The 22,525-nt window shown below is 41.3% G+C and overlaps 1 protein-coding gene across 5 annotated transcripts in view; it reads right to left on the bottom strand.

Moving 5' to 3' along the window:
- Positions 1-962: 962 nt before the first annotated feature.
- The window catches only part of LOC123499558, a 54,729-nt gene continuing 33,166 nt past the window's right edge, over positions 963-22,525 (bottom strand). For 3 of the 5 annotated variants that reach the window (XM_045247672.1, XM_045247673.1, XM_045247671.1), the window contains 5 exons: positions 18,497-18,613; positions 3,920-4,004; positions 3,646-3,725; positions 2,916-2,986; positions 963-1,483 (listed from right to left, as the gene is read on the bottom strand). In XM_045247672.1, coding sequence (XP_045103607.1) covers positions 1,281-1,483; positions 2,916-2,986; positions 3,646-3,725; positions 3,920-4,004; positions 18,497-18,613 — 556 coding nt within the window. In that variant the 3' untranslated portion in view covers positions 963-1,280. Of the gene's footprint in view, positions 1,484-2,679; positions 2,987-3,645; positions 3,726-3,919; positions 4,005-18,496; positions 18,614-22,525 lie in introns of all 5 variants that reach the window. The other 2 variants (XM_045247675.1, XM_045247674.1) reach the window with 1 other exon arrangement.

The following is a 22,525-nucleotide window of genomic DNA, read 5'->3' as shown; positions in this document are numbered from 1 at the left end:
GTTGGAGGTGTGGAGGGCCTGGGAGATATGTGAGGGGTTAGCAAACACCCTCACCCTGGTGGTGGCACAGAGCAGGAAGGAATCCTGTACCTTTCCTGGTTGGTAGTAGTCATTCTAGTGGGTGCAAGGCATCTTGTGGGATGCTCTGGGTGGAGAGGCAAGTTCTCACTTGATAGTAGTGGTGAGGGAGATCAGAGATGGAGAGATGGTGCTGTCCATTTGGTCGTCATCATCAGTGATGGCGACGGTCATGGTGGTGGGTGGTGGTTGTCTTGGCTGTCATTATTGGGTGGCTGAGGCCTCCAGCACAGCCTTTACCCACCTGGGGGTCTCTTAAGTGGTGGTGGGACAGGAGAATTCTGATGTCACCGATTGCAGAGATAAATGAAGATTAGAGAGCTCTGTGATGCGGCCTTGTGTGGCAGCCCTCACGGTGGCCCAGAGCTATGCCGCCCCCTTGCCCAGCTGTCCTGTCCCTCCTCACCCAATGAGTGTAGCCTGGAATCCTGTCGCATGTCGTGACGCAGGTGTCATTCAGGAACGCCTCGACAGCCACCATGATGTCGGCTTTGTTCCTGAGGGCAACGTGGGTCAGCTCTCCTACATTCATTCTGAACCCATGTATATTAGCAGACAGGATTCTGAGGCTACTGGGTGCCATGTCTGAGTTAATGGTAATATGAGGGAAGGACAGCATCACTTACTTCTCTCTCTCTCTCTCTCTGCCTACAGCCCCACAGTATTTCCCCGTCACAGTATGTTGACAAACCCAGTCACAACCCACAGTCTCTTTTTTGATGAATATAATTACAAAATAAAAATGAAGTACATTTTTTTGGTTTTTCTTTTAACCAAAGATGGAAGAGAAGGAAGGGTCCCTTTTAAATATCACAGCATAGAAAATTACAAAAAATTCACTCTATTAAATATAAACTGGAATCTTAATCTTAAATTGCATGGCACTGTTACTTCTGCCCACTTTTTTTTTTTTTTTTTACAGTAAGGCCTATAGCACCTGTAGGCACACTTGAAGAGTGTATGGGAAGTGCTGTTCAGCTTCCGCCCATTAATGGCGCAGGCAATTTTATTTATAGTGGTACCCATATTAGGGCCCATATCACCGCCCAAGCTCATCTTGAGTGTAACCACCTAGAACCTGGGTATCATGGTGATATGTAGGTAACTTTAAACCACTCGACAAATGGCAAAGTGTTTTAAGGCTGTACGTGGTGGGATTCGAACCTACGCATGGACGTCTGCCCGATCCCACGCTCACCACCTTATCCACTATGCCACCGCCTCCCACCACACCTACTTCCCCCAACATACCACACCCACCTAACGGGTATCCTTACACTAAACACTTGAGAGACAAAGCCACAGAGGAGAGCTTCAGCTGAAAACATCTTGCACACTTTGAAGACAAGTTCCCTGGCCAGGCTCTGTCCCCCTACGTGTACGGTGCCCACGTCTGCTACCCGGTCTGTTGAGGGGACAAGGAAAGGCAGGGTGAAGTAGGGAGAGAGGATCTTCATAGGAATAAGAGATCAAGGAGTTGAGTGGTTTGTAAAGAAAGGTTTGGTCAGTTTAGAATACTTTCAGACACTTCACACTGTTTCAAACACTGCCACACCCTCCCAGACACTGCCAACCTTCCACATACTGCTACACCATTCCAGATACTGCCACACTCTCCCAGACACTGCCACACACTCCCAAATACACAGACTGTGTGTGCATTTACCTAGTTGTAGTTTTACAGGGCCTGGATGCTCGTGTGGCCCCGTCTCCATATCTACACTTATCCAATTTTTCTTTACAACTATGCACACTCGTTGCCGACACTACTTCTTGTGTGTGTGCAGTACCTATTGTTTTATTAAAGAAATGTGCAAAATGCTGAAGATCTTTTCACTCAGGCTTTTGTCTCTACATCAGTGTTTCCTTGTAAGTACAATGGTGCCTCGCAATAACATACAAGTCAGATGCTAACCAATTTTTGAGGGACTGTAATGGCATTTTTTTTCCTATAAAGTTTCCATGTGGTCGCATGGATGAATATATATATGACACAATAAACAAGCCAAAAAGGTCTGTGTTTATCTATTCCTGTATGTTAGATACCAATTTAACTTTTGTTGTTCTACAATTTACAATATACTTGTAATGAGGAGAACCATGACTGATTGGTTGTGAGATCATGGGCTGGTTGGACCTGAAGTCTGCTGGTGTGAATTGCTAGTTATGCATTTCTGTTTTGATGTTGTTGGACAAGCGAGGATAATGATACTGCCACACACACACACACACACACACACACACAGAGAGAGAGAGAGAGAGAGAGAGAGAGAGAGAGAGAGAGAGAGAGAGAGAGAGAGCCTGGGTTGACAAAGTACAGACAACAAAAACAGACTATCCAGTCACTTGATTTTTGTCTTCATTTACCAGTCTTTGGAGGTCTACAATTTCATTTCTTCATTCTTTTAACTGAGGGTAATTTAGTATGAAGTGGACAACCCTTCATCCCCTAAGTGTCCATTATTGCAAGGCACCACTGTACTGTATATATATACGTACATATATACAACATTACAGTATCAATCTATAATTTCATAAGGTACAAGAATCATTCAGCAGATCTGGGTGATACAACAATAGCTCAAATTATTTATCTCCTACCTTAAATTGAGAGAAATAGTGCACATAATAACTGTACAGCTATAATTTCTGTTGAGTGCATGGTATTAACTCCCACCACACCACAGGCACATCTCTGAACCATGCCTTTCTGGTGTAAATATTGCGACGCTCCCTCTTATGCGGGTCTTCCACCTCCTGCCAAGGCGTTAAGCTTCTTCGGTACTGACCATCACTCTCCAGATCACTATCAAAGTAAGTTTCAGAGTCAAACTCACTTTCATAACCCACCATTTTATAGGTAGGAGGGTGGCTGGGTCTTTGTGGCGTGCTTCGGGTTGGGGCATAGCTGGAAACAGTTAAAGGGCTGACATTATATCCTTTCTTTTATATATATATATATATATATATATATATATATATATATATATATATATATAGAGAGAGAGAGAGAGAGAGAGAGAGAGAGAGAGAGAGAGAGAGAGAGAGAGAGAGAGAGAGAGAGAGGGTAGGGGGGTCGCTATACTAACAAAGCTCAGGCAAACCTATGTCAAAGTAAAATAGGTTAATTACTAATACTCATCAAAATACACTGCCAGCGTTAAACAACTATCAATACCTGCATAAAATAGTACAGAAATAAACATCCACTTCTCACAAGATATGCAATTCTGCTATTGAATACAATATATTAATAAGGGAGGCGGTGGCATAGTGAATAACATGGTGAGCGTGAGATCAGGCAGATTTCCACCTTGAAACAGAGCCATTTGTCAAGTGGTTTAAAGTTACCTACATGTCACCATGATAACCTTTACACCAAAGATGTGCTTGGGTGGTGATATGGGCCCTTATGTGGGTACCACTATAAATAAAATTGCCTGTGCCACTAATGGGAGGAAGATTAACAGCACTTCCAATACTATTCAAGTTACCCACAGGGAGAAAAAAAAAAAAAAAAGTGTATTACATGTACATGCAGAGTGACAAAGACTGTAAGCTACTTACATCGCTCCCCGCACTGAGTACACCAGCTTCTTCCTTTGGGCGACCCGAATCAGATTCCACCGCTCCATGATGTGACCACCCTGACAAGTAGAAAAAATTATGCTATTTGTGTTCACAATTGTTCAAACTTTGTCCATATACTATAGACTGTGAAGTTGCTAAATATGTGTTAGGTTGTTATATGAAATATTATAGCATTTATCCTGAATGTGAGAGGAAAAAAAAGAACAGTAGTAATTATAAAATTATAAAAAATAAGGAATATAATTCTTACCTTGCCATAGCCTTGTTTCAGGAGTAGATGTTGGGTAGTCTTCCAAGCGATAACAACTCCAGCTGTGACTGCCATCATGGGTACCCTGACAAAATTAGTCTTTGGAATCATGTTTTTGTTGAGAAAAGTAACTAAATCAGATTGTGTGTGTGTGTGTATTTACCTATTTGTGTATTACAGGGCCCGAGCTAAGCTCTCTGTGTCCTGTCTCCTTGTCCATTCCTGTCATATCTCTCTTTCATCTGATTGACACACACCGCATCAACGACATCACTGTTCAGTTTATTCCACTTATCAATGCTACGATGCAGGAAACTGTATTTTCTCACGTCATTTAGACAGATGTCTTTTATTAGCTTTTTTCCATGTCCTCGGAGATGATTACTTGTGGTCACCTTTATCAACTCTCTGTCCAGTATGTCAATCTTGTTCACCAATTTATACATAGTTATCATGTCTCCTCTTGTTCTTCTCTCTTCTAATGTGGTCAGCCCCAGCTTCCTCAGTCTTTCCTCATAGTCTAACTCCCTGAGTCCTGGTACCATCCTTGTTGCCAGCCTCTGTACCCTTTCTACCTTCTTCACATTTTTCTTCATATGCGGTGACCAGACACAAGCTGCATATTCTAACTGGGGTCTTATTAAGGTACATAATATCTTCTTCATCATTCCTTCATCTAGGTAGTGGAATGCAAGGCCAATATTTTGAAGCATGTTATATGTTTTCCAAAAATCTTGTTAATGTGTTTCTCCGGTGACAAAGTGTTTTGCAGTTACTCCTAAGTCTTTCTCCTCATTGGTCTCTTTAATTTTCTCATCACCCAGCCTGTAATCCCAGTTTGGTCTGTATCTACTTCTTCCCATTTTCATAACATGGGTCTTGTCTATATTAAATTCCATCTGCCACTCCTTACTCCACTCATATATTTTATCAAGATCTTCCTGTAACTTGTTACAATCTTCCACATTCTTTACTCTCCTCATAATTTTAGTATCGTCCATAAACATGTTCATGTAACTGTCAATTCCTACTGGCATATCATTAACATAAATCAAAAACATGATGGGACCAAGCACTGACCCTTGTGGAACTCCACTGGTTACCTTCTTCCACTCGGACTTCCTTCCTCTCACCACTGTTCTCATTTCTCTTCCCACTAAGTAATTTTCCATCCATTTTGCTAGTTTATCATTTACTCCTCCAATCTTCTTTAGTTTCCACATCAGTCTATTGTGTGGTACTTTATCAAAGGCCTTTCTCAAGTCCAGGTAGATAGCATCCACCCATCCCTCTCTATGTTGTAGTATGTCAGTCACTCTTGAATAAAAACATAATAAATTGGATACACGATCTTCCTTTTCTGAAACCAAACTGTCTTTCACTCAGAATGTTTTCACTTTCTAGATACTCACTCCACTTAGCTTTAATTACTTCTTCACATACCTTGCACAATATACTAGTCAACGATACTGGTCTATAATTTAGCGGTTCCATTCTACTACCATTCTTATATATAGGCACAATGTCAGCTCTTTTCCACTCTTTTGGGACTAATCCTGTTCGTATGGAGGTTTCCACAATATCAAATACGGGGTTCAACAATTGATCCTTACATTCATTTAGCAACCTCCCAGATATGCCATCAGGCCCCATTGATTTATTAATATCCAGATTGCTTATAATTTTCCTTACATCTTCCTTAGTAACCATGATGTCCTGCATTTGCTTTATTTCCGTAGGCCTTCCTCCCATAAAATGCTCCTCCTTTGTAAACACTTTGCAAAAGTTGTCGTTCAAAATTTCAGCTATATCTCCAGCATCCTCATATACTTCTTCCCATTTTTACCTTTTCTATTGCCTCCCTTATATTTAGTTTTCCATTTATGAATTTGTAAAACATTTTGGGTCACTATCACAGTTTTCCACCACCCTCTGTTCATATTCCTTCTGTGCTGTTCTCCTTACTTCAACATATCTATTCCTTGCTGTTTTGTAAACTTCTCTTGATAATACATCACTGTTTTTCTTAAGTTTCTTCCATGCCTTTTCTTTGTTCTTTTTTGCTTCTTCACAATTTCTATTAAACCACTGTTTATTATTTAAAGTCCTCTTTCTGTAATATGGCACAAACTTTTTCACAGCAGAGTTATACAAATCCATAAATTTATCGTATTTCAATTGCATATCCCTTTCCTGGTATACCACGGACCAGTCAATTTCATTAAAGAACTCCCTTATATGGTTATAATTTGCCCTAATATAATTTAATTTTTCCTCCTGCGTTCCACAATCTTATTCGTGCTTAATTCCGTATCCAGCTCAAAGCTTAGGACATCATGATCGCTTCTCCCCAAGGGACATTTATGTTCAATTTCCTCTTTTAGAGATTCCCTGGTAAATACCAAATCCAACCTTGCTGCAACATCTTGTCCCCTGCACCTTGTTGGTGATCTCACCCACTGTGTCATCAAGTTATTTGTTGCTACCTTTAACAATTCCTCTGCCCACTCACCACCGTTCACCACTTCGTAGTCTTCCCACACTATTTCTTTACAATTAAAGTCTCCAACTATCATCACTCTATCCTTTCTGATGAGTTCTTGCTTCATTCTGTCTAGAGTATTTCTCATCACCATTTGGTACTGTTCATATTCCCAAGCACTGGTTCTGGGTGGTATGTATACTGTTATAATATTAATGTCCCTCTTGCCATCTGTTATAAGCATACTTATCACTTCCTCATTTCTCTTACTATAGTTCACCTCCTTCACTATCAGATCTTCCTTAGTAAGAACCATTATACCACCACCTCCTTTATTTTTTCTATCATTTCTCCATACTTTGTAGTGTTTTACAACAAACCAGTCTAGCTTTATTTCGGGCCTTAGCTTTGTTTCCACTACACACATTATGTCCGGTTCGTTATTTCTTAGGTAATCCATACATTCTAGCCTCTTAGACAGAAATCCATCTATATTCATGTAAGTCACTTGTATTCCATTCCTAGTCTCTTTCTTCCATGTAATGTCTATTCCGTCTGTTTTATCCACCACTTCTTTAGCCTCCCATTTCTCATCCTCCTAAAAAACTTGGTCTTTTCCTCCTCTGTTCTTTCGTCATTCCTCTCTTTCACTTCAGTTACAAGCTCTTTCATTTTCATTCGCTCATCCTGTGACATATTTCTTCTTATGTCAATTGTTTTGGTTTCCTCAGAGTCCTTAACCCGAAAAGTCCAACAGGTCTTAAATACGGCTGCATAGCACACTTCCGACAGTCCTTAAATGGGGCAGCTACTTTGCGCGCTAATAAAAACCGCGCTAGCATTTTACCTGCTATATTTTCATGACAAGGCTATGGTAGTACTGTCCTCAGAGCACAGCTCTCCAGCTAGTCTCCCGCAATTTGAGCGTCGTGCCGCGGTGATAATTTACGTATTTACGTAGTTACTTATTTCTATTATTTCAACTATCTACTGGTCTGCTAGTTTAGTTAGTGATCCCCCAAGACGCAAAGTTTATGATCCCGACCCGCTATTTCACATCTCACCCGACGCCTGATACATACGTCTATAATCAGCCTATTGAAATCACCATGTCACATCATGAGCAGTGCCTTCATTATGTAAGAATCACATCACCTCCTCTGAGTTGCCGCTCCACAATCTTCTCCAATTATCGGTTATTATTCTCAACCATAGTGAGTCAATCTTGTAGGATGATGCATTGTCATGTCTACTCAGCAGATTTTTTCCAGAGTAATTTATAAGAGTTGATTTTTCATGATAATTCTTATCTTTTTTGCCCATCTCTTAAGTTTCCAAGCCCTCCTCAACAAGGCCTCAGCTGCCACCTGAGACTTTAATTTCAATTTTAACGGTCTATTCTTGCCTTCCTCAAAAGCTCCCAATCTCACACTTTCTTCTACCTCAGCATATAGGTCCTCTTCCTCCACAGAGATCTTATTCAGTAAAGACTTAATCCCGTCACTTTCCTTATTCCTCCTATCCTGCCAGTTTCTGTTAGCTTCCTCCCTCAATCCTGTTATGATCACACATTTTTTCTTTTCAGCAATATCTCTCACCACATACTCATTTTCCTTTAGTGCCTTTACCATTTCACTCTGCGTAATCACTTTATTTTCCTCTTCCTGCTTTTTCACTATCTCCCTAAAGAACCTTTGTACCTCCTGATGTTCATGGTTCACTCCTTTCATCCTGGCATCAATTAGATTAAGGCATTCCTCCTTCCTCAAGTCCCCTTCAGATATTTTCATCTCCATTTCTAAGAGTTTAGCCTTCATCTCTTCACAGTTTCCTTAGTTGTTGGTTTTCCTTCTCCATCTCTACATTTGTGTGTGTGTGTATTTACCTAATTGTATTTACCTAATTGTAACATACGGGAAAAGAGCTATGCTCGTGCTGTCCCGTCTCCATATCTACTAATGTCCAGCTTTTTCTTAAAATCATGAATATTCCTTGCGTTGACCACTTCCACGTCTAAACTATTCCATGCTTCCACCCTTCTATGAGGGAAGCTATATTTTTTCACATCTCTCCTATAAGTGGCCATTTTAGTTTTTCCCATGCCCTCTCGACATTCTTTCATTCCACATACACAGATCTTCCCTATCCATTTTTCCATGCCAATCATCACTCTGTATATTGCTATCAGGTCTCCCTTTCTCTTCTGTTTTCCAGGGTCGGAAGTTGCATTCTTTTCAGTCTGTCTTCATAAGTCAAATCTCTTAAGTCAGGCACCATTTTTGTTGCAGCCCTCTGTACTTTCTCTAGTTTCCTTATGTGTTTCTTTAAGTTCGGAGCCCACTGTATTGTTGCATATTCAAGCCTCGGTCTTATCATTGCAGTAATTATTTTCTTCATCATTTCTTCATCTAAATATACGAACGCCACTCTTATGTTCCTCAATAAGTTCAATACTTCTCCAATTATTTTGTTTATATGTCTCTCTGGCGATAGGTCATTGGTAATTGTCACCCCAAGGTCTTTTTCTTCATGACTGGTTTTATGTCTTCATTTCCTATCTTGTACATACTCCTGATTCTTCTTTCACTCTTGCCAAACTCTAATTTCTTGCATTTTGTCGTGTTGAACTCCATTTGCCATGTACAGCTCCATTTCCATATTCTGTCCAAGTCTTCCTGGAGTAGTTCGCAATCTTTGTCACATCTCACTTTTCTTAACAATTTTGCATCGTCTGCAAATAGGCTCACATAACTGGACACCCCATCCACCATGTCATTTATGTAGACCGAAACATTACTGGTGCCAACACTGATCCCTGTGGAACTCCACTCTCCACCAAGCCCCATTCTGATGGTCTGTCCTTAATTATTGTTCTCATTTCTCTTCCTACCAAAAGTCTTCCATCCATTTTAGTAAACTGCCATGCACTCCTCCTACCATTTCAAGTTTCCAGATCAGTCTCCGGTGTGGTACCTTATCAAAGGCCTTTTTTAAATCCAGATATATTCCATCAGCCCAACCATCTCTTTCCTGTATTACATCTATCACCCTCGAATAGTAACATATCAGGTTTGTCGTGCATGAACGCCCTTTTCTAAAACCAAATTGACACTCACAAAGTATGTCATTTTTCTCCAAGAAGTCTGTCCATCTATTCTTCACCACCCTCTCACACATCTTAGCTACCACACTTGTAAGTGACACTGGTCTATAGTTCAATGGGTCTCTCTTGTTACCTGATTTATAAATTGGGACAATGTTAGCTCTTTTCCAGTCTTGGGGCACTACACCTTCCCTTAATGAGGCATCAATTACTTCACAAACTTTTTCTGCCAGTTGCTCCCTGCATTCTCTTAAAATCCATCCTGATACCCCATCAGGTCCCACAGCTTTTCTCACTTCTAAACTCCCCATCATATTCTTGATCTCCTCCACAGTTACTTGAAACTCCTTCATAATCCCTTTCTGTTCCATTACCAGTGGTTTGTCAAAAGCAGTCTCCTTTGTGAATACCTTCCGAAAGCATCCATTCATAGCCTCTGCCATTTCCCTGGGATCTTCACTGCATACTCCATTTACTTCTAAACTTTCAATACTTTCTCTATTTTTTATGTTGTTGTTCACATGTCTGTAAAAAGCCTTGGTTGGTCTTTACATTTATCAATTATATCCTTTTCTTGTTTCTTTCTTTCTTCTCTTCTAATCAACACATATTCATTTCTTGCTCTTTTGTAACTTTCCCACTGCTTAATCCGTCTTTTCCTTCTCCACCTCTTCCATGCATCCTCTTTTCTTGTTCTAGCCTTTTCACATCTATCGTTAAACCAGTCCTGCTTTCCAACTTCTCTATGTTGTCTTATTGGTACAAATTTTTCTCACCTTCTTTGTATATTTTTATAAATTCCTTCCACTTTTCATTTGCTCCTTAGCACTCTTGAATTTCATCCAATTTGTCTCTTGAAAGAATTTCTTTAGGTTTCCAAAATCTGTCTTGGCATAATTCCATCTTCCCACTTTATATTCTTCATTTCTTCTAGATTTCTCTTCATCTATCACCTTGAACTCCAAAACTGCATGATCACTCTTTGCTAAAGGGCACTCCACCCTCATCTCCTCAATGACCATTGGCTCTGTACTAAAGACCAAGTCCAGTCTTGACGATGCTCCCTCTCCTCCAAACCTAGTATCTTCTTTGACCCACTGAGTTAACACATTTTCCATTGCCAGTGTCAATAGTGTATTTCCCATGTTGTCTCTGATCCTTCCATTGACCAGTCCTCCCAACACACCTCTTTACAATTAAAATCTCCCATCATTATAGTTCGTTCACAGCCACCCAACATTTCTTCCAGACATGTTCCTGTATCACTTATCATTTCTTCATATTCCTGTACTGACCATGCATTTGTCTTAGGTGGTACGTACACCACTATGTAGTGCCTCTTTTTCCTTCATTAGTTTCTGCTCTGATCTTTAGCACTTCTGCCTTTCCCATACCTTCTTTCACTTGATCCACTTTTATATCTTTTTTAACCAGCAACATCACTCCTCCTCCCATCTTACCTACTCTATTTCTTTTCCAAACATTATATTTCCTTCTCCAACCATCATCAGGTCTTCTCCTCTCTCAGTTTTGTTTCAGTAAGACCCACAATATCTGGGTTCTTGTCCCTCAAGTAATCGTTGAGTTCTAAAATCCCGATATCACTCCATTTATGTTGGAATACATTACATTCCGCTCATACGTAAGTTTCTTTAGTCCTTTCTTGCTGTACTTTTCTGGGTTATGAACCACTTCCTCAGTCTCATATCCAAGATTCTCCAGAAAAACTCTTTCTTCTCCTCTTCTGTCCTCTCTTCATTTTTTCAAAGCCTCCTTTCTCAACTCATTTAACATTTCTCTTTCCTTTTCACCGAGATCTCTTCTCAACCAAATCTTCCTTGTTATTTCCTGCTGGGCTAGCCTCCATGACTTCTCCACCAATTCATCTACATCCTTTTGTGACTTAAGTTTGATTCTTATTGGCCTCATACCTTCTCCTGTGAACTTTCCAATTCTATGGAAGTCCTCTATTTCTTGTACTAGATCTTTTCCCTCCTCCTGCACCACATTAATGATATTATTTATCACCTTTTTATGTTTTTCTCTCTCCATTTTACTCGGTGTCTTATCCTCCTCCACACCAAATATCACCACACATCTCTTTTTGTCTACAGTTTCCCTCACCAATGTCTCATTTGACTTAATAACCTTCACCACTTTCTCAGCAATCTTCTCTTCTATGATCTGTTGATATATAATTTCAGCAAGGCCCAAAGTTTTCTCCCAGACTCTTTGATTTCCTTTTCCAGACTTGCAACTTTGTAATTTACCTCCTTTCTTTCCACTTCCTGACTTTTTTTCCATTCAGCCTGCTTCTCCATCACTTTTCCTAAAGATTCTCCACATTTTGTCGCAATTCACTTTAATTAGCTTAACTTCCTCTTTCAGTACTTCATTTTCTTTCTTCATATCGGCACACTCTTTCATTACATTGTCATAACTCGTTTCCAGGCCCCATACTTTTCAAACAGTTTTTCAATTTTACCTTCCAACTCCAGAATTTTCTTCACATAAATGCTCTTCTCCATTATTCCTTGAAATCCTGTGAAGTCTGATTCATCTTTCGAGTTCACGGCCGCCATGTTGCGCAGATGTAAACAAACCAGCTGATGGCTCAAACGCAGGCTACAGTTTATATTTACCTTCCCTGGACATTATTTTGCTAATCAACAGTTAACATGACTATATGGAGACGGGACAAACATTACCAGCTCCTTTCCCACCTTGGTTACTCTTAGGCAATGGTAACTGTAGAATTAGAGATGATTGTGTGTGTGTGTGTGTGTGTATTTACCTAGTTGTATTTACCTAGTTGTAGTTTTACAGGGCCTGGGCTTTATGCTCGTGTGGCCCCGTCTCCATATCTACTCTTATTCAATCTTACTTTAAAAGTATCCACACTCGTTGCAGACACTACTTCTTCATTTAAACTGTTCCACGTCTCAATACATCTCTGTGGGAAACTATATTTTTAATATCTCTCAGACATCTTCCTTTTCTCAGCTTTTTACTATGCGATCTTGTGCTTCGGATGTCATATTCTTCTCTCAGGATCAGTTTCTCATTATCCACTTGGTCCATTCCATTGATCAGTTTATAAACTTGTATCAAGTCTCCTCTCTCCCTTCTTTGTTCCAGGGTTGGTAGATCCATAGCCTTTAGTCTCTCCTCATATGTCATCCCTTCAAATTCTGGAACCATTCTTGTAGCTAGTTTTTGAAGCCTCTCCAATTTCCTTATGCGTTTCTTTTTATGAGGGGTCCACACTACTCCTGCATATTCCAATCTGGGTCTTATTATAGTACTTATCAATTTCTTCATCATTTCTTTGTCCATGTTGTGAAATGCTACTCCAATATTCCTTAGCAAATTATGTTTCTCTAAAAATTCTATTAATATGGCTTGTCGGTTGATTGTTTTCTTCCATCATCTCTCCCAAGTCCTTTTCCTTTTTGACTTTCTCCAGTTCTATTCCATCTCCCATCTTATAGATTCCCACAGGTCGTCTTTCACTCTTTCCCATTTCCATGACATGGCTTTTGTTCACATTGAATTCCATTTCCCACTTTTTACTCCATTCCCATATCTTATTTAGGTTTCCTTGCAGTATTTCACAATCCTCCTTTTGCTTTATAACTCTACACAGTTTCGTATCGTCCACAAACTGATTTATGTAGCTGTTCACTCCTTCTGGCATGTCGTTAATATAAATGAGGAAAAGTATTGGTGCCAATACTGACCCCTGTGGCACTCCGCTTTCTACTGCTCTCCACTTTGACTTCATATCTTTAACCACTGTCCTTATTTCTCTCCCCCTCAAATAATTTTCTATCCATCTCAATGTGCTTCCTTTTAAACCACCCTTCTCCTCTAACTTCCACAGTAATCTTGCATGTGGCACTTTGTCAAACACCTTTTTTAAATCCAAATAAATGCAGTCAACCCATCCCTCTCTCTCTTGTACTCTATCAACTATTGTAGAATAGAAACTCAATAAATTTGTTACACAAGACCGTCTTTTTCTAAAACCAAATTGGCTATTTGATATTAATTTGTTGTCTTCAAGGAATTCGATCCATTGTTTCTTTATTATTCTTTCACACATCTTGCATATTACACTAGTTAGTGATACCGGTCTGTAATTTAAAGGTTCTTCCTTCATTCCGCTCTTATATATGGGAACCACCTCAGCTCTTTTCCATTCCACTGGCACTGTTCCATTTTCTATTGAGCATTTTATGATGTTGTATATAAGACTTGCTAGTTCTTCCCTACATTCTTTCAGTATTCTGCCTGAGACTTCATCTGGACCCATTGCTTTCTCTTCATCCAGTTCCTTCATTAACTCTTTTATTTCAAGCTTGGTTACTTTAATCTCTTTCATATAGATTGTCTCTCTATTACTCTGTGGCCTCTCGAATTTGGATTCCTTAGTAAAGACCTCCTGAAATTTTTTATTTAAAAGTTCTGCCATACTTTTTGGGTCTTCCACCATTCCCGTTCTCTCCTTTTAACCTTTCTATTGTTTCTTTTTGCCTAATTTTTCCATTAATGAATCTATAGAACAATTTTGGTTGCTCCTTACATTTTTCGACAATGTCTTTTCCGAAGTTCTTTTCCTCTTCCTTCCTCACCTTAACATATTCATTTTTCACTGCTTTGAAGTTTTCCTTATTTGCTGGATTCCTATTTCTCCTCCACCTTTTCCATGCTCCATCTTTTTTCTCCTTTGCCTTAGCACACCTTGCATTAAACCAATCTTTCTTTTCTTCTTCTTTAGGTCTATATTTTGGGACATATTCCCTGACTCCTGTTTTGTATATTTCCAAAAATAAGTTATATTTGTCTTGCATTGTCTCTGAGTTTTCCATCTCCTCCCAGTCTACGTTTTTAAAATAGTTCTTGAGATTCTCAATATCAGCCTTTCTGTAATTTAATCAGTCTCCTTTGTATGAATCGTCTCTATCTTCCTTTCCCTCTTCTATATCTATTTCTAATATTACATGGTCACTCTTTCCCAATGGGCACTTATATCTTATTTGTATACCCCTTGTAAAAACTAGGTCCAATCTCGCCAGCTCGTCGTTTCCTCTGAATCTTGTGCATTCCTTTACTCTCTAGTCCATCACATTGTCTATCATTAGGTTCAAGAATCTTTCTCCCCAGGCTTCTTCCCCCATACCACTTTCATAATTTTCCCAGTCCACTTCTTTACAGTTGAAATCTCCTACTAATATCACTTTTCTCCTTTCTTTAACGTTTTTTTTTTTTTTTTTTTTTTACATTACAAGGGCACTGGCCAAGGGCAAACACAGTGTTGGAAAAAAAAAATCCCGCTGGTTGCCAGGCCCTGTTAAAAGAAAAGTAGAAAGAGAAAAACAGAAAAATCTAAAAGGAGGGTCCAGTTAACGTAAGAGGTGTCTTGACACTCCTCTTTTGAAAGAGTTTAAGTCATAGGCAGGTGGAAATACAGACACAGGTAGAGAGTTCCAGAGTTTACCAGTGTAGGGAATGAAGGAGTGAAGATACTGGTTAACTCTTGCATTAGGAAGATGGACAGAATAGGGATGAGAAGAAGTAGAGAGTCTTGTGCAGCGAGGCCGCAGGAGGGGAAGGCATGCAGTTAGCAAGTTCAGAAGAGCAGACAGCATGAAAACAGCGGTAGAAGACAGATAAAGATGCAACATTGCGGCGGTGACTTAAAGAATCAAGACAGTCAGTTAGAGGAGAAGAGTTGATAAGACGAAAAGCTTTAGATTCCACCTTGTTTAGTAAAGCTGTGTGTGGATCCCCCAGACATGAGAGCCATACTCCATACACGGGCGGATAAGGCCCTTGTACAGAGCAAGCAGCTGGGAGGAGAGAAAAATGGACGAAGACGCCATAGGACACCTAACTTCTTGGAAGCTGATTTAGCAAGAGTAGAGATGTGAAATTTCCAGTTTAGATTTTTAGTGAAGGATAGACCGAGTGTGTTTAATGTAGAGGAGAGGGAAGTTGAGTGTTATTGAAGAAGAGGATAGTTGTCTGGAAGGTTATGTCGAGTAGATAGTTGTAGAAATTGAGTTTTGAGGCATTGAACAAAACCAGGTATTTACATCCCGTACCTACTCACTGCTAGGTGAACAGGGGCTACACGTGAAAGGAGACACACCCAAATATCTCCACCCGGCAGGGGAATCGAACCCGGTCCTCTGGCTTGTGTGTGTGTGTATTTACCTATTTGTGTATTACAGGGCCCGAGCTAAGCTCTCTGTGACCTGTCTCCTTGTCCATTCCTGTCATATCTCTCTTTCATCTGATTGACACACACCGCGTCAACAACATCACTGCTCAGTTTATTCCACTTATGAATGCTACGATGCGGGAAACTGTATTTTCTCATGTCATTTAGACAGATGTCCTTTATTAGCTTTTTTCCATGTCCTCGGAGATGATTACTTGTGGTCACCTTTATCAACTCTCTGTCCAGTATGTCAATCTTGTTCACCAATTTATACATAGTTATCATGTCTCCTCTTGTTCTTCTCTCTTCTAATGTGGTCAGCCCCAGCTTCCTCAGTCTTTCCTCATAGTCTAACTCCCTGAGTCCTGGTACCATCCTTGTTGCCAGCCTCTGTACCCTTTCCACCTTCTTCACATTTTTCTTCATATGTGTGTGTGTGTGTGTGTGTGTGTGTGTGTGTGTGTGTGTGTGTGTGTGTGTATTGTATTTACCTAATTGTAACATACGGAAAAGAGCTATGCTCGTGTTGTCCCGTCTCCATATCTATTAATGTCCAGCTTTTCTTAAAATCATGAATATTCCTTGCGTTGACCACTTCCACGTCTAAACTATTCCATGCTTCCACCCTTCTATGAGGAAGCTATATTTTTCACATCTCTCCTATAAGTGGCCATTTTAGTTTTTCCCATGCCCTCTTGACATTCTTTCATTCCACATACACAGATCTTCCCTATCCATTTTTCCATGCCAATCATCACTCTGTATATTGCTATCAGGTCTCCCTTTCTCTTCTGTTTTCCAGGGTCGGAAGTTGCATTCTTTTCAGTCTGTCTTCATAAGTCAAATCTCTTAAGTCAGGCACCATTTTTGTTGCAGCCCTCTGTACTTTCTCTAGTTTCCTTATGTGTTTCTTTAAGTTCGAGCCCACTGTATTGTTGCATATTCAAGCCTTGGTCTTATCATTGCAGTAATTATTTTCTTCATCATTTCTTCATCTAAATATACGAACGCCACTCTTATGTTCCTCAATAAGTTCAATACTTCTCCAATTATTTTGTTTATATGTCTCTCTGGCGATAGGTCATTGGTAATTGTCACCCCAAGGTCTTTTTCTTCATGACTGGTTTTTATGTCTTCATTTCCTATCTTGTACATACTCCTGATTCTTCTTTCACTCTTGTGTGTGTGTGTGTGTGTGTGTGTGTATTGTAAAAATAGGGATTGTAGTAGGGGCATACCTTTTTGATCCATGCAGGACATATGTATCATGAGCAGTAACCTTTACAGAGAAAATAATGATGTAATAAGTACAGTAAGTCTTCCTTATACGGTACATATGCGTTCCTGAAAACCTTACCACAAATCGAAATTACCGTATACCAAACCCATTATAACACGTAATAATAGGGGATGTGTTCCACCACATCGAAAGTTACCCCTACAGACAGGAAAATACATGAAAATAGTCATATAAAATAATATAATGTACTGCGCAAAATAAATAAACAAAATGTTTTTGTGTACCTTTCACTCGCCACGTATTCTATCAGATGATGTCCCTCCCAAGGCCAAGGGACAGTAGGGATTTCAGCCCTTATTCATCTTCCATTGAATGGGCAGACAAGACTCTGCTCTGCAGATCCATTACATTCTCCCCAGCTTTTTTTAAAGCCTCACGATTCTTTAACGCCATCCAGACTGTCGGCTGGGATAGGCCCATGCATGGTCCAGATATACAAGGTCTTCCATCCGCGCATCCACAGTCACGTGTCTATGACTCATGTGGGCCCCGGGTCGGTGTGATGCAGAGGCCCAGCTAGCCAGTCAGAGCCTGACCTCTGCCCGTGTCACACGCGCCCAAGCAACCGTGCGCCAAGCCATAATCTGACCTCGCCATCTTGAGACCAATTTTCATTTTCTCTTTATAATGCCCAATAGTTGTGTTGTTGTGTTGCTGCCATAAGACAAAAAGAAAGACAAAACAATATCTACATTGCACTTTTCCATACACTCATCTAACTCATCCAGAACTAGCCCAATGTAGTTATTTTGGTTCATACAAACTTTCTTAGGCAAAAACACTAATTTTCCAAGACCATAGTAAGAAAACAATCCCACACCATCAAAGAATCTAGGTGTGTGTTGTGTAGCATGGATTATAGAGGTTACTACCGGGTCTGTGGCAATTTCTAGATTTGACTTATTCTCCCTCACAAAGGCACAAATAACTGAAATTTGGGCCTTACTAATTAGTTTTCTAGGTACCATAATATGTAGTAACAGGGCAGAATGTTAACTCACGCATCCACAAAAAGGGGCTGTGATGGGGTGAAAAAAAATTCAAATTCAAGTACACGAGCCACAGGCGAACGTTGACTTGGGCTTACATGACATGTATCTAATTTTACCTCCAATGTCAGACTATTCCTCTTTCGCTTTGCCTTTTCAACTCCAGCAGTGTCTGCAGAATGTTTTCAGGCCATTATGGGTGCGTTACTGCATCATGATAATAATATCAACAAAAAACACGCCGCAGGGATTTCACTTGTGTTCAGTGGGAAATGCAGGAAGAGACTGATTGTTGTGGTGGCGTGGTGGTGCTAAGGTATGGTGTAAACGAAACACAGGCGGATACCGTATCTGTGAAATTTTCTTACCATAGATAAACTCGAGGGTAGTAATTACCAAACACCATAACTGAATTTACTGGATAACGAAGTACCGTATAAGGACTTACTGTATATGTATAATCTACTATACACTCACATCCAGTACAATGTGTGGTGGCTAACTTGAATGTTGCTGCTTGTCTCAGCCACTGCAAAAATGGTGATGGTGAATGCCATGCTGACCAATAGCAACCCAAGGACCAAGAATCCCCAACTGAAAGCACAAGTGGAAAAATAAAAATCACAAAAAATTTATCATAGCATATATGAGTTATGAAAGAACACATGTACATACACATCCATGCACACAAGCATGCACACACTCATGCACACACACTGATGATTGTTCGAGGCAGACACAAAACCAGAGCTCCGGCGTGTGTCACATTGTCAAGTGCTGACTACGAAACTGTCTGAATTCGTTCATAGGTTGTTTGTATGTATGTTAAGCTATATTTCTTATATCTTTGTAATGGTATTTGGGGAAGAATGTGCGAGTGAAGCATTAGTGTTTCATACGAGTTGGAGCGAAGTGAAGCACTAGTGTTTTGTATGAGCTGGAGCGGAGGTAAGGAATGAAAGTAGAGGTTGATAGGCAGCAGAGTGAGAAGAAGCACCGCTTCAGCCACAGCTCTGACTGCCTCACATACTACCATCCACCTACCTCGCCCTGTCGCAGTTCCTGTTGCCATCACCATTACTCCAAGCCTGGTTCCTATGTTTGCCCCCCTACCCCCTGTTATAATAAAATGGGAAACTAAGGAATGCTTTGATTACTGCCACAGAAGCCCAGCCAAACTGGTGATGTAATATAAGGGAGGGGGGCTAGACTAGTGATCCTGTCTCCAAAGTTATATTGAATTTGCTTGAGTTGAGGCGGAGTAGAACTATGAAAGGGGATGAGAATATGAATGGCCCAGTTGGCGTTGCCATCTATGTAAACAAGTGAGCCAAACTGAGAGGAGCCAAGAGTGAGATTATTGAAACAACTATGGGATTACAATAGGTGGAAGATTGGAGTACGGAGAGAGAAATTTCCTGATCTAATGAAGAATGAGTCAACAAGAGAAGAATTACCACAATAGATAGAGAAATTAAGAGTTTTGAGGGAGATGGTTGCTAAGATTTTTGAAAAACAGAATCAGCTGATTGCAGAACACCTAGAGCTAAGACAGAGATGTGAAAAGTTATAGAGTACTGTTAGAATGAACAATGACATAAAGAAAACTCTAGATTAAATAAAAAGGAAAAACAGCACCCTTAAGGGCAAATGTGCGAACTATGAAGTAGCACTACATGGACTTGAATAAAGGCTAGACACTAATGCAGAAACAGGAAAGAGGATAAGCAAAACAAAACTGAAGGAATGGAAGAAGGTCTGGAAAAAAGAACAAGAAGAAAAAGTTAATTTTGCTGAAGTAGTTAAGCAACAAATAAGGGAGAAAACAAAGGATACAGTCATACATGTAATCAAAGAAAAGGAAGAATTAGTAAGAGATATGGTGGACATAAAGAAGTGTACAATTATATATATATATACTAGAAGAAAAAAAGAATCCAGTGAAATTTGTAAGGGAAAAGGAGGAGAAAGAGATACACAGGAATACATAGGAAGAACAGACACCAGAAGACCTGGCAGTCTGTGGTGAGGGTGTCTGTCTACTAGAACTGCTACTAATACCAAGTGACGGGAAGGAGTCAACTACCATAAAAAAAAAACTGAGCAGGTGAACAAGGGATTTGATTCCCTGTTTATCCCCCACTAGACCCGAGAGAGACTCAGACTGGGTGCCCCCCCGAGTTCCTCAAATAGGCCACCACTGTCGAATTGTCTAACATGAGACACCACAGTGCCCGAAACTTCCTGCTGAAAGGACTGCAGAGCCCAGAAAACAGCCATCATCTCTAGGTGGTTGATGTGAAACCTCCGCTCCTGTGAAGACCACACCCCCGAGACTAGAGAGTCCACCAGATGAGCACCCCAACCATGAAGGGACGCATCGGAAAACAGAGACTGTTCCAGAGGTGCCATCACAAAGGGAGCTCCCTTGATTAGATGACCCAGATCCATCCACCAGGAGAGATCTGCCAGAAACTGCTGTGAAGGAGGAACCCGCCACCAGGGAGGGTCCAACGCTGCCTTCCAATGATTTTTCAGACACCACTGAAGGGACTGAGAGCATACCCGGCCACCTGGAACCAGCCTCTCAAGAGAAGCCAGATGACCCAGGAGTGACCTCCAAAGAGACACCGTAGGGGTTCTGTCCTCTAAAAAATTCTGCGCCACTGAGAGAAACCGGCTGATCCTTTCTGGCGACGGAAAAACCAGAGCCCTTACTGAATCCAGCACCATGCCCAGGTACTGCTTCCTTTGGCTGGGTATCAGGTCTGATTTGAGCAGATTGATCTGAATACCCAAGTGAGTACACAGCTGTAACAGCTCGGATGGCGCCTATGCATCCCTGGAGAGTCATCCCTGTGACCAACCAATCGTCCAGGTACTGCCGCAGGGAGATATCGTGTCGATGAGCCCATGAAGACACTGGAGCATCACCTTGAAGATCTGCGGTACAGTGGCGAGGCCAAAACATAGAACTTTGAACTGAAAAAAACTTGCCTCGCCAAACGAACTGTAGGTACTTGCGGGAATGTGGGTGGATTGGAACTTGGAAATATGCATCCCTCAGATTCAGAGACACCATTCAATCCCCCACGTTCACAGACTCCAAAATTGATGCTACTGTCTCCATCCGGAAGGGGCTGACCACTAAAAAGTTGTTCAGAGTTGAGAGGTCGAACACATGTCTCCAACCGCCTGTTACCTTGGGAACAAGGAACAGACGGGCATAAAAGCCTTGTAGCTTGTCCCCCACAAGCTTTATAGCCCCTTTGGCCAACATGTCTTGTACTACTAAGTCCAAGGCCACCTGACGATCCGACCCCTCTGCATAACTCACAAACTCTATTGGTCCAGCCAACAAAAGAGGAGGAGAAAGGGGAGGACATACCCATAACGCAGTCTTCACTACCCATTCTCCTGCTCCAACCTCCATCCACTCTCTCCAGTGCTGCTGCAGGCAAGTGCCCACAGGCACAGGAGAGCAAACTACTTCCCTAGCGAGATCTACCACGGCCATGGGGTTCGCCACTGCAAGAACTCCTGGCCCAAAAGGATCCCACTGTAGCAGAGGACTTGGAGACCGGAGCCGACGAAGAGGAACTATGAAACGCATCCCTCCTTGTCTGAACTTTTATCTTGCTCCCACGAGACCCAGAGGCTGATCCCCAAAAAGAAGATGCTAACCCCCACACCACGGAAGAGAGTACACGTTGCTGAGCAGCTAAGTGCTCGTCTTCCTGTACCCTGGCCACCACTGCAGGGTCAAAAAGCACGTCAGAAAGGGGAGAAGAAAGGAGCTGGCGCTTCTCCCAGTCAAAAAAGGTACAAGGCAACGAATCCACTAATGCCTGCCTCCGTAACATAAGAGTCTACAACGTAGCTCCTCAGAAGGATGAAGAATGTCCTTATTTGCCTTGGCCAGTGTCGACAAAAATTCCAAAACATCCTGTTCCATGTTCGAAGCAGCACCAGCTCAAGTAGCCAACACCTGGTCTGTCCAAGAGGCAATGTTAGCCATGGAGCCACACACTTTCTCCATTTGCACCAACAGGCGGGAGGATACAGAGACTGCTGGGTTGCCCACCGGCCATAAACCTGCCAACTCCTCATTAACCAGAGGAGGAGCCAAAGAGGCCCCCTCAGGTAGATAAAAAGACCTGGCTCATCCATACCAGTCCCTAGACAACTGAAAATTTGCAGAGCAAGGCTTAAGCTCCTTCAAGGACCTGCATTGGGCTTCCTCACGGACAGCTTGAGCCATAAGCGACTGTGGGAGAGAAAAAGAGGGCTGGGGGGCAAAACTGAGCCCTGCGCCCTTTCTGCCCCTGTAAAGTGGGACAAGGAAGAAGCCTCAGGAGCAGGAAGATGAAGATAGTCTCTCGCCTGGCCTATGAGGTGTAAAAAAGGGGAAACACCTACTTGATTAGGAGCCACATCCTCCTCTTCATCCTCAGAAGACTGGTCTGTGGAAAGGATGGCCAACTGGCATGGGAGCCGAAAGACATT

The sequence above is a fragment of the Portunus trituberculatus genome, chromosome 50, assembly GCF_017591435.1.
Source record: "Portunus trituberculatus isolate SZX2019 chromosome 50, ASM1759143v1, whole genome shotgun sequence".
Taxonomy (NCBI): Eukaryota; Metazoa; Arthropoda; class Malacostraca; order Decapoda; family Portunidae; genus Portunus; species Portunus trituberculatus.
The sequence above is the reverse complement of the archived record's forward strand: the minus strand, read 5'-3'. Positions and strand labels throughout refer to the sequence as shown.